The 14,984-nt window shown below is 44.5% G+C and overlaps 1 protein-coding gene across 1 annotated transcript in view; it reads left to right on the forward strand.

Moving 5' to 3' along the window:
• Positions 1–2,238: 2,238 nt before the first annotated feature.
• The window catches only part of LOC133355539 (SLIT-ROBO Rho GTPase-activating protein 1-like), a 69,954-nt gene continuing 57,208 nt past the window's right edge, over positions 2,239–14,984 (forward strand). The window contains exon 1 of the mRNA XM_061572880.1: positions 2,239–2,320. Within this exon, the coding sequence (XP_061428864.1) occupies positions 2,239–2,320 (82 nt within the window). The remainder of the gene's footprint in view (positions 2,321–14,984) is intronic.

Here is a 14,984-nt window from a genome sequence, read left to right on the forward strand (position 1 = left end):
CATCCGAGAAAAAACACCATTCAGCAACACTGCACTGCGCCAAAATCAAAGGCGTAGATTTCCATCCAGAAGAGAGAACACGGCACAAATCAAACTACAATCAAGTGCTCGACAAAAACCAAAAAACAAATAAATGAAGGACAAACTTAATAGTTGGCTAGCCCCTTCTAATAACTGGCAGAAGCAAAAGTAATTTTGACAAGGAGACTGGAACTTTGCCCAAGACCACTCAACTCAATAAAGTGTGCGATAATGGGTACAAGTGCTGATAAATCATACATCAACGGGAGAATGAAACTCTATTTCGATCAGCAGAAAAAAATTATCGGGACTGCACAAAGCCCCCACTATGCTTGGATATTCGATTTCGAAGGAATGGCTCCAATGATTCAATCAGCAACACCGCCATTCACCCCCGACGTAGTCAAAAAAAATATTAATCTACTTTTCATTTTAACGCGTGTAAGTTTTCACAGCAGCTTGTAATCCACGTGTGGTATTGTGGGTCTGCCAGCGTGTTGAGCATTTCTCTCAAAGTATTCGCCACATACTTGCTGCTCACATCTTCAGCCCAGTTGGCTAGGTATGGTGCGAGATAAGTTCATCGTACATACGTACGCACAGAGCTACGTACCCAGCAGCAGCGAGCCGTGGCAAAAGCTTGAGAGGAGAAACACTAAACGTGAAGCCCAAACTGGAGAACCGCACTTGGATCAGTTATACATTTTTAAGTATGAACCAAACAACCCGCCAAGACTGACACAGCCTTTATCCATCAGGGGATTCATCACGGCTTATGATGATGATGATAATAATAATAAGTACGTCTTTCATAACCGTTTCTGTGATTTCGTTTTTAAAAGATGTAAGTCTACCTTTATTTTCGTGTGCATACCAGATCAGCATCCTTATATTTATTCATTTAATTATTACGTGCCTCACACACATGCATTAAAGGCTACCTTAAACAAGTCATAACTAATTGTTTTGCGAACAATTTAACCTTTTTACTTACTCACCACAGGGTGATGTCATGCGCCTAGTGCAGCAATCGTGATTAGCTTAGGTGCATGCCTGCTTGCTTGCTATGTTTTGCGACCCAAGTTGTCAAACACTGACGCTGGCTAGCCGTCATGGTGAAACAGGAAGCTAAGTGCGTAAGTCTTCCTTGCCAGTACAGAGCCTCTCCATCATCAAGACTCCTACTGTGCCTCCCCGTTGGGAGCCCACGGTAACTGGTGTCTCGCGATACCAGGCCAAACCAGTAGGGGATCTCGGAGCTGCAGTGGTCCCCAGAATTATCTACAACTTGCAAACCACTGCCCCACTGCCTTGTGGGTAAACTTTAGCTAGAGGAGAAAACCTTGACTCCAAATCTGTGGTGGGGACCTGCAATTGCGGTTTTCAACAAACCGGATCTCCGGCAGTCCCCTCCAGCTCTGGCCAGATGAAGGTCGTTGAGTGTTCCTCATGCCACTCCCTGCGCAGGCTGCGTGCTCCAACCCCTCTCCCCCCCTTTTGAAAGCCCCGCTGAGACAGCAAATGGCGGAAGGTGCAGGTCAAGGATTTGACCGGGAGCATCTAGGCAAACTCTGCATATAGGCGGCGATGGAGTGTAGGTCGCCGAGACGCGGAATGGGACAGCATGTCTCCTCAGCAGCTTCCATCGTGCCTGAGCAGCCCCGCACTGCTCACCTCTGATGCGGAAGGACCTAGAAAAGGTGGTCTAAAAATTGTTCCACTAACTGCGTGGTTAGCCGCTACCGCCAGAGCATCCCATTCAGCGGCCGAAACTCATGGAAATCCAAAACCTGCCCAAAGTTTCTTCATGGGACGTCCGCACCCTCCTCAAACAACTGACAGACCGCACAGAATGACAGCCCTTATGGCCCATGAACTCAGGAAATACGTCATTGACATTGCTGCGCTCAGTGAAACCCGCTTCCACGGAGAAGACTCTCACAGAGGTTGGTGAGGGCTACGCCTTCTTCTGGAAGGGTATTGCGGAAGATGCTCACAGCCTCCATGGAGTGGGTTTTGCTGTGAAAACCTCACTTTTCCAGCTCGTCCCTGAATCTCCTGCTGGCATTAGTGAGCGGCTGATGACGTGGTGCATTCCCTTGGGTGGGGGAAGCTCATCATTGATTATGCGCCTATAATGGATGTATACAATGATGCCAAGGAGGCCTTTTGTAAATCTCTCGACACTGCTGTTAAAATACACCACATACCGACAAGATGATCCTCATGGGAGACTTCAACTTCAGGGTGGGCTCCAAACACCAGATCTGGGACCATGTACGAGGCCGGCATGGGGTGGGTAAGCTGAACAGCAAGGGGCTGCGGCTACTCTTCCTATGCTCCAAATACCACCTAGTGATCACCAAGACCCTGTTATAGTTGAAGAACAAACATAAAAACTCCTGACAACACCCCCGCTCCAAACACAGCCACCTCCTAGATTACGTCATCGTTCATTAGTGTGACTAAAATGAGGTACTGGTCGCCAGAGCCATGTGTGGGGTGGAATGCTGGACTAATCACTGTATAATCAAAGCCAAGCTCCACATTGAGATACATCCACGCCATCCAAGGAAGGTCCCAAATAAGAGATTAAACTGTAATGCCCACCAAAAACCTTGCTGTCACTAACAACTTGCGGCATCTCCCCTCCACCAAATTTCCTCCCCCCAACCCCTGCCCCCCCGAACTCCGCCCCCAACACCACATGGACTGAGCTGCGCATGGCCATCCTCAAGGCAGCCTCCGAAACAGTCAGCTAAACCAATAATGGTTCGACAAAAAATGCTGCCGACATCCACACACTCCAACAGAACGCCAAGCCCACAAAAGCGAATGAGATCCAAAGCCTCGTGACTGCAAACAAACACCCAAGGGTTTTACGATGCCATCAAAGCCCTCTATGGTCCCCAAAAACAAGCCATCAACCCGGTCAGGTCTGCTGATGGCAACACACTTTTCATAGACTGCCAAAAGATCTTGGAGAGATATGCAGAGCACTTTGATAACCTCATCGACCACACTAACCACACAGACCCGCTCATCCTCGACATACTCCCAAATATCCCACCCATTCATGAACTCAACACCCACCACAGTCTTCTGAGGTCCACCAGGCAGTCAAAGGCCTGAAAAACAACAAAAGTGCTGGAACCAATGGCATCCCAGCTGAGATCCTGAAGCACGGGTGACACCTTTGACACTTGCACCTTCTCATCAAGTACATCTGGCTGTCTGAAACCATCCCACAGGAATAGAAGGATGCAAATATTGTAGGCATCTACAAGAAGAAGGGTAACAAAGCAGCTTGCAGCAACAGCAGAGGTATCTCCCTCCTTTAAGTCGCCGGTAAGATCCTTGCCAGGATAATGCTCCACCTATCCGAAAAATTCTCCCAAAATCTGAGTGCAGCTTTAGGTAAGGCAGGAAGCACTACCGTCATGATATTTGTGGCAAAGCAACTGCAGGAAGAATGCCAGCAGTAAAACAAAGACATCTTCATAGTTTTCATCCACCTTTTCAACGCATTTGACATCATCAACCGCGATATACTCTGGCAGAACCTCACCAAACTTGGGGTACCTCCCAAGGTTCTGAGCATTCTAAAACCGTTCCATGAAGGAATGGATGCCACAGTGGTGTTTGGTGGGCTTCAATCAGAGCCCTTCAACGTGGAGGTCGTGGTCAAGCAAGGCTGTGTTCTGCCTCCTGTTCATATTCTTGCTGCCATCACAAGCCTGGCACACAACTCCCTCAACTCAATCGACGGATTCCAGCGACAGTACCGTCTGGATGGAAATCTCGTCACCTTACGACTCCTCCAAGCCTACACAAAATCCAGAACCCAACAGATCTTTGAACTGCAATATGCACTCCTGGCTCAGACCCCAGAATAAATGCAATACTTTTACACTTAAAATGACTTTTACACTTACTTTAACATTTTTTCTACACCTTGCCATATTTACAACATGTTACCCTATTCGTATTTTTGTATTTTAAGATTGTATATTATGGCTAATTCACATTTTATATTATATACTTATTCAAAATTTTACATAATTTAGCCCCTTAGTATTAGTTAGACTTTGTAACTTTAGTATAGTTAGACTGTATACCACTTATTTAAGTTTTAAGATTCCTACATGTTGAATGTATGCACCTTCCTGCCATAGTAAATTCCTTGTCTGTGCGAACTTTCATGGCGAATAAAACCCTTTCTGATTCTGATACACTCTCAACCTGGTCTCCTCCAAGTCAATACCCAGAAAACATAAATAATTGCTCAACTCTCCTCCACTTCCTAATCACTCCCTACCTTCAATGTCGGTGGTCTTCCCCTCAAATTGGTACCCCATTTCAACTACCTCCGTGCTGCCCTCTCCCCTACGTGCTCCCTTGACGACGAAATCCCCGCTCGCGTCAATACAGCCTCTGCTTCTTTTTGACGCCTCAAGGCCAGGATCTTCGAAAAGCGTAATCTCAAGACCCACACCAAGGTGGCGTTGACAAAGCCGTTTGTGTCTCCACCCTGCTTCATGGCTCAGAGACCTGGGCCCCATATAGGTGGCACATCAACATTCTGGAAACCATCCACATGAGATGCCTCCAGTGCATCCTAGGGCTAACCTGGGAGGATAAAGTACCCCACACTGAGATCCTCGACAAAACCCAAGTCGTCCTGCAGTGAAGCAAGCATGGCTAAATGACACCTCCACTGGCTCGCCGATGTGATCCGCATGCCTGATCACTGCCTTGCCCATCGAGTTCTCAATGGCCAACTAATCACAGCCAAACGCTCCGCTGGAGGACCTACTGAATCGCTGTAACATCAATCCCTCCAGCCTGGAACCCCTGGCGCTGGACAGGTCCACTTGGCAGTCTCCCTGTGCCAGAGAGGTTCAGCACCTGAAGACACCATCTCATAGAGGAGATGCGAGAGACGCACCCAGCGACATCAACGTGCAGTTGGGAAATCGCCGTCCGACACCCAACACACACGGCGTGTCCCAGCTGCAGCGGAGTGTGCGGCTCTCGCATCTGCCTCCACAGTCACATGAAGTGGCACGAGTGCCCAAAGCGCGAACCCATCCCTACCCCCCATCAACAAGAGGAACAGTGTCATCATCGTCTTCGATGGACAGCCAAGAAGGTTTGTTGAATGAAAAGGGGATAATTTTCAGAAAGCCCTGCTTTAATTCAAAATAGGTGTTTTCCTGTTTTAAGCAGGGATGGGAGGGTAAGGGCCTTTACATTTGACACCCTAGCATCAACGACGCAGCAGTTTCCACAGGAACCTCTCTCCGCAGCCAAAAGGTCACAACACGGGCTAGCTGGCTGGCTGTAAAAGCACTTAACTAAAGTGCCTCCTCGCCACCACTGCATCTCAATTAAATGCCTCTTTTGGTCCATTTCAAAATAACGGGAAGCCGCTAAAATTTCAGCCCCCCCTCCGCCCCCGGTGTGTGCGGGGGAAAGGGATAGGATGAGCCCGGGTGTCAGGTGTGAGCCGTTAATGGATTTGGGCGTCTCACTTTGCGTTTTGTCGCCAACTAAAAAAAACCGTGGAGGCACTAATTTACTACGTGGAGCATTAACCCCATCCCTTCTTCGGAGTGGAGTCTCTACGGCCAAGGGCAAGGGTCCAGCTCATTACAGCTGCAGCTCTTGTATTACCGACACCTTACTTTGGTTCTCAGGCTCAAAATGCACGCTGTTGTATTATTTACACGTTCAGCGATCCCTTTATTTCCCAATCCACTCCCAGGTGAGGAGCCGCCTACCCCATGCCACGTGGCTTCTCCGGATTGCCCGCTCTTACATCCACCACGCTGGGGCAACGCGGGTGGGTGAGGGAGGGGAGCATAGACGTGGTAGCATAATGCAGTACAACAATGTATCTTTCTGTGCTGCAGCAACCTTTTAACAACACCTGTGATACGCATTGGTTGTCGATTGTTCCATGTTACACGGGCCCAAAGATTCTGCTTCGCTTCGGGGGGTTGCGATGAGCTCACACGCACTGCGGGCGATATTCCGTGTTTCCAATTCATTAAAGCCAAGGCTGTTGCATATGTTTCAAAAAATGTGGTGCGCTGCCTGGTCTTGTCCAGTCCAGGCCACTGCAATCCATTATGCGATGGACCTGTGGCCATTCGTTCAAAGAGATTGCAAGGCGTGCAGAATGCGTGGGTGCGGATGATGATTATTATTACTTGCCGTCGCAAACGGGAGCCGCGTTTCACCATCCCTCAGAAGAAGAAGAAGAAAAAAACCTGCACAGGCTGCCGATTTGCTTACGAGACGCCAATTTTTTTTCTTTTTTAAAGATCTGCCTCATTATGCTCACGAAGCTCTTCACGCAATGGCTCCCGCCCGCATACTTCGCTCCTCGCAGCTAGCGCCTCTGCGACGGCGCCACGCCGGTGTGAGGATCTGTCGACGGAGCCGACAGACCCTCACCCTCCTCCAGCAGCACCGCTGCCTGTGGCTCTGCCCTCTGTGACCGCATCACTTTCCGTGAACTCCCGTCATCCTCGCGGCGGCAGCAGCGGCTTTTGGCTGCTAGCCGTCGAACAAAGACGGCGGTCGACGCGTCGCATGGCGCTTTCGGACGCGCTTCTGCGCCCGTCTGGAACGCTCTTCCTTCCGAGATTAGGAAGCCCTTGGAGCTATGCACTTTTAAATCATCTAGATTGAAAGATAATTGTTTTTAGAACTGATTTTTGTATTTAGTTTGTTGTCCTTCACCTGTACCTCCGATTAGCATGGTTGGCTACGTACGGTGCGAAAGAAGTTGAACATAATGCATCGCTCGTTATTTAAGGAGAGGTTGAAAACTCACCTTCTTCCCACCCTTGTACAAAACTTAAGCGAGTCTAGAGCACACAGTGGGATCACGACTATATGTGACACGACTTCATAGAGTATACACTGTTGCCAGGGTCACATTAATGTTTTGGATCAGCCAGTTGTCCTCTGAATCATTCAGATGTTCATTGGCAAACTTCAGACGGGCATGTATATATGCTTTCTTGAGCAGGGGGACCTTGCGGGCGCTGCAGGATTTCAGTCCTTCACGGCGTAGTGTGTTACCAACTGTTTTCTTGGTGACTATGGTCCCAGCTGCCTTGAGATCATTGACATTGATCCTCCCGTGTAGTTCTGGGCTGATTCCTCACCATTCTCATGATAATTGCAACTCCACGAGGTGAGATCTTGCATGGAGCCCCAGGCCGAGGGAGATTGACAGTTCTTGTGTGTTTCTTCCGTTTGCGAATAATCGCACCAACTGTTGTCACCTTCTCACCAAGCTGCTTGGCGATGGTCTTGTAGCCCATTCCAGCCTTGTGTAGGTCTACAATCGTGTCCCTGACATCCTTGGAGAGCTCTTTGGTCTTGGCCATGGTGGAGAGTTTGGAATCTGATTGATTGATTGCTTCTGTGAACAGGTGTCTTTTATATAGGCAACAAGCTGAGATTAGGAGCACTCCCTTTAAGAGTGTGCTCCTAATCTCAGCTCGTTACCTGTATAAAAGACACCTGGGAGCCAGAAATCTTTCTGATTGAGAGGGGGTCAAATACTTATTTCCCTCATTAAAATGCAAATCAATTTATAACATTTTTGAGATGCGTTTTTTCTGGATTTTGTTGTTGTTATTCTGTCTCTCACTGTTCAAATAAACCCACCATTAAAATTATAGACTGATCATTTCTTCGTCAGTGGGCAAACGAACAAAATCAGCAGGGGATCAAATACTGTTTTCCCTCACTGTATACAACACTCACAAGTCCTTTGGCCTAGAATTAATTGTGTTTCTTTTTTATATAAATAAGCCAGCTCACTTGCATGCGAAGCCTTGATTTAGATCAACGAAACAAGCGAAAGCAGTACCAAGTGAATGTCCACTTAGACGTGATGTCCATTCGTCAGCATTATCTCCATCACAGCCCAATTGTAATCATGGCCATCATAATTTACAGTGATAATGATGGATAAAAATTTGCTTAGGAAGATTGAATCTTTCCGTTTTGTTCCCACGACCTTACTAGGAGTTCAATTAGGTGACATGAGTCTTACAATCTACAGGCTTAGTTTCTACCCCGATGAAAATATAAAAAAATATTTAGGAAATTCAGTAATTTAACACTCATGCTTTCGTGACCAATGTTATGATTCGTAATATATTTTTGGGGTCTGATCCCGTGATCATACAACGCCATTATGTGTCGTACACCTAGCCTTCCACCTAACGGATGATTCTGGTAATCGCCTGATGATGCTGGTTGTAACTACCAGTGAAACGTCGTACCTAATTGTCAAACGTTGTTGATTGCTGTTCAACACACAGGTGTGCTGAAGCAACACAAAATTGGCACGTTTGTTCAGCGCACACAATTGTTTATTTGGCTGTGGCAGGTAGGGGATATTGTACAACACACATTGGCATTGTTCTCACTTGACGATGTGAGCAAAACATCCGTTATTAATCAATTCCGTTATTCCTCACACTTTTGAACAGATTGAACTACGTAATTAATCTGTGTACGTCCCCTACACTCCATGTTTTCCTCTCGCTCTCTGTCTCTCAAATGAATTCTCCTTATGCTTCTCTGCACACCTTTAGTTATTTTTTGTTCCTTTCTTTTGGGACAACGTGTCTGATCGATACGTCACGGCAGGTAGTACGCACCTGATTAAACACGTTATTCCTAAGGTGCATCGCTACGTTACCTTCATACGTCAAGCCCGCCTTTACAAAAGCACTCTAACCTGCCGGACATCTGCGAAAAGGAGCTTAATAGCTCATCGGATTCTTCCAGTCCAAAAAAAAAGATTCTGATTCTCCTCTCAGCAGGTCACGGCACCCAGAAGAGATGATGGCCGATGGTATAAATTAGCGGTGCAGTGGCCTCCAAGATCTGGAACGTGTCCGAGAGGACGTAGACTGGGGAGGTGGAGCGATGAACGCAGCTCGTGCGTAGGCGCAAGGTGGATCGTCACATCTCGATCGAAAATAATTTATTGAGAACCGCTCTTTGGTTGTCCTTGCCCCGCACCTCCGGTTAGCACGGTCGACTATGTGCGGTTTGAAATAAGTTAAAACATGCACAGACTCATACAGAGACCCACAGACTACTCTTTGGGTCTTTCGGTAAAGTCATATACATAGAAAAATTAAAATAAAAAAATGACGACGTTTCAATCGCAACGCAAGCAATCGTCATCAGGTGAAAAACATTTTTTGAACAATTTTAAAAAAATACATTTTTGAACAAAAATTGTTGAAAAAATATTTTTGAACAAAATTTTTTAAACAATATTTTCACCTGAGGACGATTGCTTGTGTTGCGATCTAAGCGTCGTGATTTTTTTTTCTATCCACGTGACTTTACGGAAAGACCTAAAGAGTATGAATTCCTGCAGTCACGAAAGCTTTAAATCAACCCATAGACTACTCACACATAAATAATGTAAAACTAAAAGCAGAAGTATGTATTCACAACAGCATCTCAATGGAGTGGCATAATCTCGACCACTTGCTTGAATAATAAATAGAAGGAGAAAGTTCACATACTTAACAATCCAAGTACCGCTGTCACAGATGATAGGTTGTTGAATATCAGAATATTAATGTGAGACTATTCCTAGCGGAATATTGACCATACGCGTGAATATATAACACTAACAATAATGATGCTACTAATACGATTTACACCAAGGCCGTAGACATGGAGTCAACATTGGAGGGGGACCAAATCTTCCAGGGTGTCTGGGCCCCCCCCCCCCCCCAGAAAAAAAGCTCAATTTTAAAACGAATTTCCTGCCTAAAATATAAAAAAAATTCACTAACACTTGGAATGGACTTTTTATTTATTTTTTACAATGTCTAAGATAGCATTGTATTACATTGCCCTGTTTTTACTTTTTTACCATTTCTTGTTTCATTGTATGTAATGGCAGAGATTAGGGATTCATAAAGTACAACCATAACCACAATCATATAAACAGAAATCTATGCATTAATATATATGAAGACAAGTCCAGATATTGTGGCCAAGAATTATCAAATTGTTGTTTTTATTGACATAGCATAGCAACTATTTGATAGCAATATATTGGGGGGGACATTTTGAGCATATTTGAACATTATCATTACGCCCTTGATTTACAGCCCCTTTGTAATGCACCGTTGGTTACAGACTCTCTCCTGAAGCCTTCTCGTTGGGGCTCGCAGACCTCGACAAGCTCCTGAACCACGTTGCCACCATTTGCACCGCCGATTAGCACGGTGAGCTACGTACGGTGCGAGAGAAGTTCAGCATACATACATGGCATGTTCACGAGAGATGGATCTGGCTTGGGGAAGACGTGCATCGAGCAGTGGATTGACAATGGGTGATGATGACGACGATGGCTTTAGTTGTAGCCACTTCGCTGTCGGAAAACAACATTGGGAATACGGCACATTATTATTATTATTGCCCTGGAGTTGTTATACGTAACGATCTTCCAAACATAAAGCAAAACCGCATCATGCACTTAAAGGCAAGGCTCCTTGGCTATAGCATCTGGCGGTTCGCCGGCATTGATTCAAGCGAGCCTTACTCTCCTGGTGAGCAAGTGTTTGTGTTGAAACCGATCGAGGCTGTTGCTTGTACTGAATCAATGCTGCTGAAGGTGTGCACTCCCAGAAGGCCGTGCAGCCGATGGGTTGTAGAAGGGAATATCTTAATATGATTACGTGGTGTATTTTTTAAAATATTATTACGTGATGTATTTTTTTTGTCTTTGTATTCTGTATCATGAACCCATACATGAGCATTTCATTATTCTTGTGCAATGGTTGATAACTGGGATTACGTTCTTCTAATCTGCGACTTTTTAGCTGGCTTTCTGATATTGTTCAGTATTCAAAGTCCCTTGCTGAAACGTCTCATTATAAACGTCTTGTTAAATATCCAACTGATTCACTGGGATGCGTCCTGAAACGGTAACAAACCTCTCATGGGGCTGTTGTAAAACAATTGACCCAAGTGTACTGCACTAATTATTTTCTTGTTATAATTGAACCCAATTAAAATTGTAAATATCCTATTGCCACACACATGAAATGTTGCATTACTATAGTAAGCAGCTTTAATAGTAAATCATTAAAATTGCACTAATCTTCTCTAGGCTGTTGTTTTTGAATGACTGTGCGTTTTATACCACAGTGTATTGCTTGTGAAAGCCAAATCTTATAACATTGGCTTGAGGGAATCCCAACATGACTATCAAATTGGCTTCATGTTCTTGTTTATGTTGTTACATTCAAGCGAATATCCTTGAATGTGCCCAACCTAATCCGACCTCGGAGTCCAAACACCATCATTTCAGGACCCTCGCTGAAAAAAATTAACGACGCCTTGAACCACGGCATTGGGTTTTGAGGCTGTGCTGTACAGTTCTCCGATGTGTGTTAATTTTTACGTTTTACCTCATGTTGTTTAATGTCCAACGTTCCAGTCCACGTGCTGAAAGCTTCTTCAGGGAATACATTAATTCAGTGGAGGGGCTCCTCAGCCCTCCATCAAATCAATCAGACATCAATCATTCTTTTACTTCTTCAAGGCACCTTTCTTAAAAACCAAGGCCCCTGTACATGAATTGCAACAATATGTGGAACAACTCGACAATACTTTCATGGGTAAGGAATTATATTATAAACATGTTTTGCCACAATATCATGGAAGGGATTGTGTTTTTGTCTTCATTATATATAAATTTTTACCATTCGATTCAAATAAATAGCAAAAAAAATCTACTCCTGAGTAAAAAAAATTCGATTCAATGAAATTTTTACCTTGACTATTGCTTTAATTACAGAATTTAACAGTTAGACTTAATTTAAATAAACAATATAAACAAGATGAAGTAATATCCAAAGTAAAGTCGTAGACTCTCAAGAAAAGAAGCAACTCAAGAAAACAGCTGGACATTTCAACAGCAATTTCGTTGAACACAGAATAAGAGTTGTAAATGTTTTTTTAATGTCATTAAATGGTGAAGTACACTCTTTATTTGAATCTTTCGTAACTGCAGGAATCCATACTCTTTGGTTCTTTCGGTAAAGTCACGTAGATAGAAAATAAATAAATCACGACCGTCATCAGGTGAAACAAACACAGCGTGAGAACTGATGTGTTTGTGGTTCATTTGCGACAACTACTTTGCGTTTAATGAGTGTGTAGCATGCACAACATGTTCTGTTTTGATCTAGATTTGAAGCTGTTCTGTTTTGCTGATGGGAGACATTGCTTTGTGTATAATCAGCAAACGTTATTTAAATAAAAAAAGTCACGATAATATTTGTCTGGGAAGACGATATACCGATAGACGCTTTTTTTCTTTTAGTATGTGGAGACACAGCGGGGATTCTGCTCATATTTTATTACCGTAATTAGTATAAGCGCATGTCCTCTCTCATTGACTGACCGCAAGGCATTGCATTGCCTCAGCGGTGGCTTGGCTTTGACATTGCTCCACCTCCTCCTCCTGCGAGAATTTGCTGAGGGCATGAGTGGAGTTCACTCGCTGTCCTATGAAGCCAGAAGATGGATATCCAATGTTAATGTCGATTTATTGTCGCTACTCGATTGATATCCATAGGAGAAAGAGTGAGAGAGGGTGGTTATTGTCTGCATGAGCCTGTTAATCATTAATGCTATCCCCTACTATGTTTTCCTCCTCTGATAGTTGAATGTCTGCAGCAGGGAGCATTTTCTCTCTTTACCTGTTCAACTTAAACTTGATGAAGATGATGATGGTATTTTATGTTGCAGCAAGTGTTAAGCGAGCTTTGGTCAAGGCACATTTGAGGGGTGTGCTGGGAAGAATCAAATATTCCAGGACTTTATTTCACTCAAAGTTTGCACTCCTATTAAATCAAGGTCAAGAGGTCATGGCCAATGCCATTGATGCCAATTTACTTCACAAGGGCCCGTGGTTGTTTGAAAGCCGACGCCTGACCTTGCAGGACCGCTCTCACAGTATGCCACCGTCTGACGTTTGGACACTGTCCCTTGAAGCGTTTTAAATACGCGCATTTTTTTTTCGATTTAAAGCTTTCGTGACTGCAGGGATTCATCTTCTTGGTTCTTTCGGTAAAGTCACGTAGAAGACAGACCTGTTCTTCGCCTAAGGACGGCTGCTTGCGTTGTGGCCGAAACGTCGTGAGAATTATTTTATGTTTTATTTTTATTATTTTATTATTTCCCTTCTACGTGACTTTACCGAAAGAACCAAGAAGATGAATACGCGCATTGTTTTATTAGGTCGCGTGTTTGCTCTTTGAGTAATGTGAAGATAAAAACAAAGTTGTGTCTGCAACGATTCCACGGGCCGCTTTCCCATGGCCTTGTGGCTCACAGGTGGAGGGCCCAGACGTCCCCCTGGTCTGAGTGGGTCGTGCGATTTTTCGTCAACAGAATTCAGTTCTTCTTGGTTCTTTCGGTAAAGTCACGTAGAAGGGAAATAATACATTTCCCTTCTACGTGACCAATGGTGCAAGATCTAAATAACTGAATTCTGAATTTCGATTTAAAGCTTTCATGACTGCAGGGATTCATCTTCTTGGTTATTTCGGTAAAGTCACGAAAGAACCAAGAAGATGAATCCCTGCAGTCACGAAAGCTTTAAATCGAAATTCATAATTCAGTTATTTAGATCTTGCACCATTGGTTGGTTCACAACTTACATACAATGTTCTCTCCTTTCTGGCAATAAAATATATCCAATGAGATCACGTTCAATGCCAATGTACCGCAATTATTCGGGAGAATGTTTTCGCGATTTTAATTTAGACGACGTTATTTTTTGCAGGTGCATACAGTACAGGGTAATAATGTAATCACCATCGTCCGAATCACATTTTCACGATAACATTTATTTTGTTTGAAGTAAGAAAGAAAGTAAAAAACAGAGGCTGGCTCCTGCTCTTTTATATTTTACTTTCCTATTTTCTTCCCTCCTGCCACCACGTGCTGGTTTGAGGCGCCGCAACATTTAATGAAGACGGATGTCTGATTGGCCATCTTTCTCAAGGGCTTTGCTCGATCTGACAAAAAAGAAACCTAATTATATTGCGGCAAAAAGCTTCCGGGACACCCTTCACGAAGCCTTTTCATCTTCCTCTGGAAGAAAACCCTTTAATAGTTACACGTAAACCCAGCCGGGAAACGCAATTACTTATTTGCTTGCATTCAACGCGTTCCCACTAACGTAGGAATGCATTCATGCGTGTATTTACCAGCCGCTGGACCCATGATGTATCGGTCCATTGACTATTGTAGATTTGTAAGCTCCTCATAAACGCACATAATTGCACGTACTGTATAAGAATCGGGTGACAGTGTGATAATATCAGCGCGTGTGCAGGTGTTACAGTTCGATCGCATCGCGGGAGTGTGACCGCTCACCAGCGGTGGAAGAGTAGGCCAAAATATGTTCGATAGAGGGACTCTCCAGAGATCTCTATAGTGAAGGCCCGTTCCGACAGCAGCGGCGTGAGCGAGCACTTGCAGGGCTTCGCCTTTACCTACATCGCGTAGTTCTCTAACAGCCTGAACAAAACAGAGAACTGCATCAACATCCAGTTGTCTTTCAAACATTGTTATCCTTATTTAATCATGGAGCTATGCACTTTTAAATGTAGATTGAAAACGAATTTCTTTTGAACTGCTTTTTGTGTTTAGTTTTCTGTCATTCCCCCCCCCTCCCCACACCTTTGATTAGCGCGGTTGACTACGCGTGGTGCCAAAGACGTTCAACATACATACAATTCAGCTAAAATACACGGCAGCAGTGTGAGAGCTGATGGCTGATTGGGGAGACCTTCATTTCAGCAGAGGATTTACCATGGCCGATTCGGATGTACAGTATGTACCATTGCTGATTAGGATGCATGTGCCACGGCTGATTA

Source organism: Lethenteron reissneri, chromosome 51 (assembly GCF_015708825.2).
Source record: "Lethenteron reissneri isolate LAM-NWPU_2019-01 chromosome 51, ASM1570882v1, whole genome shotgun sequence".
Taxonomy (NCBI): Eukaryota; Metazoa; Chordata; class Hyperoartia; order Petromyzontiformes; family Petromyzontidae; genus Lethenteron; species Lethenteron reissneri.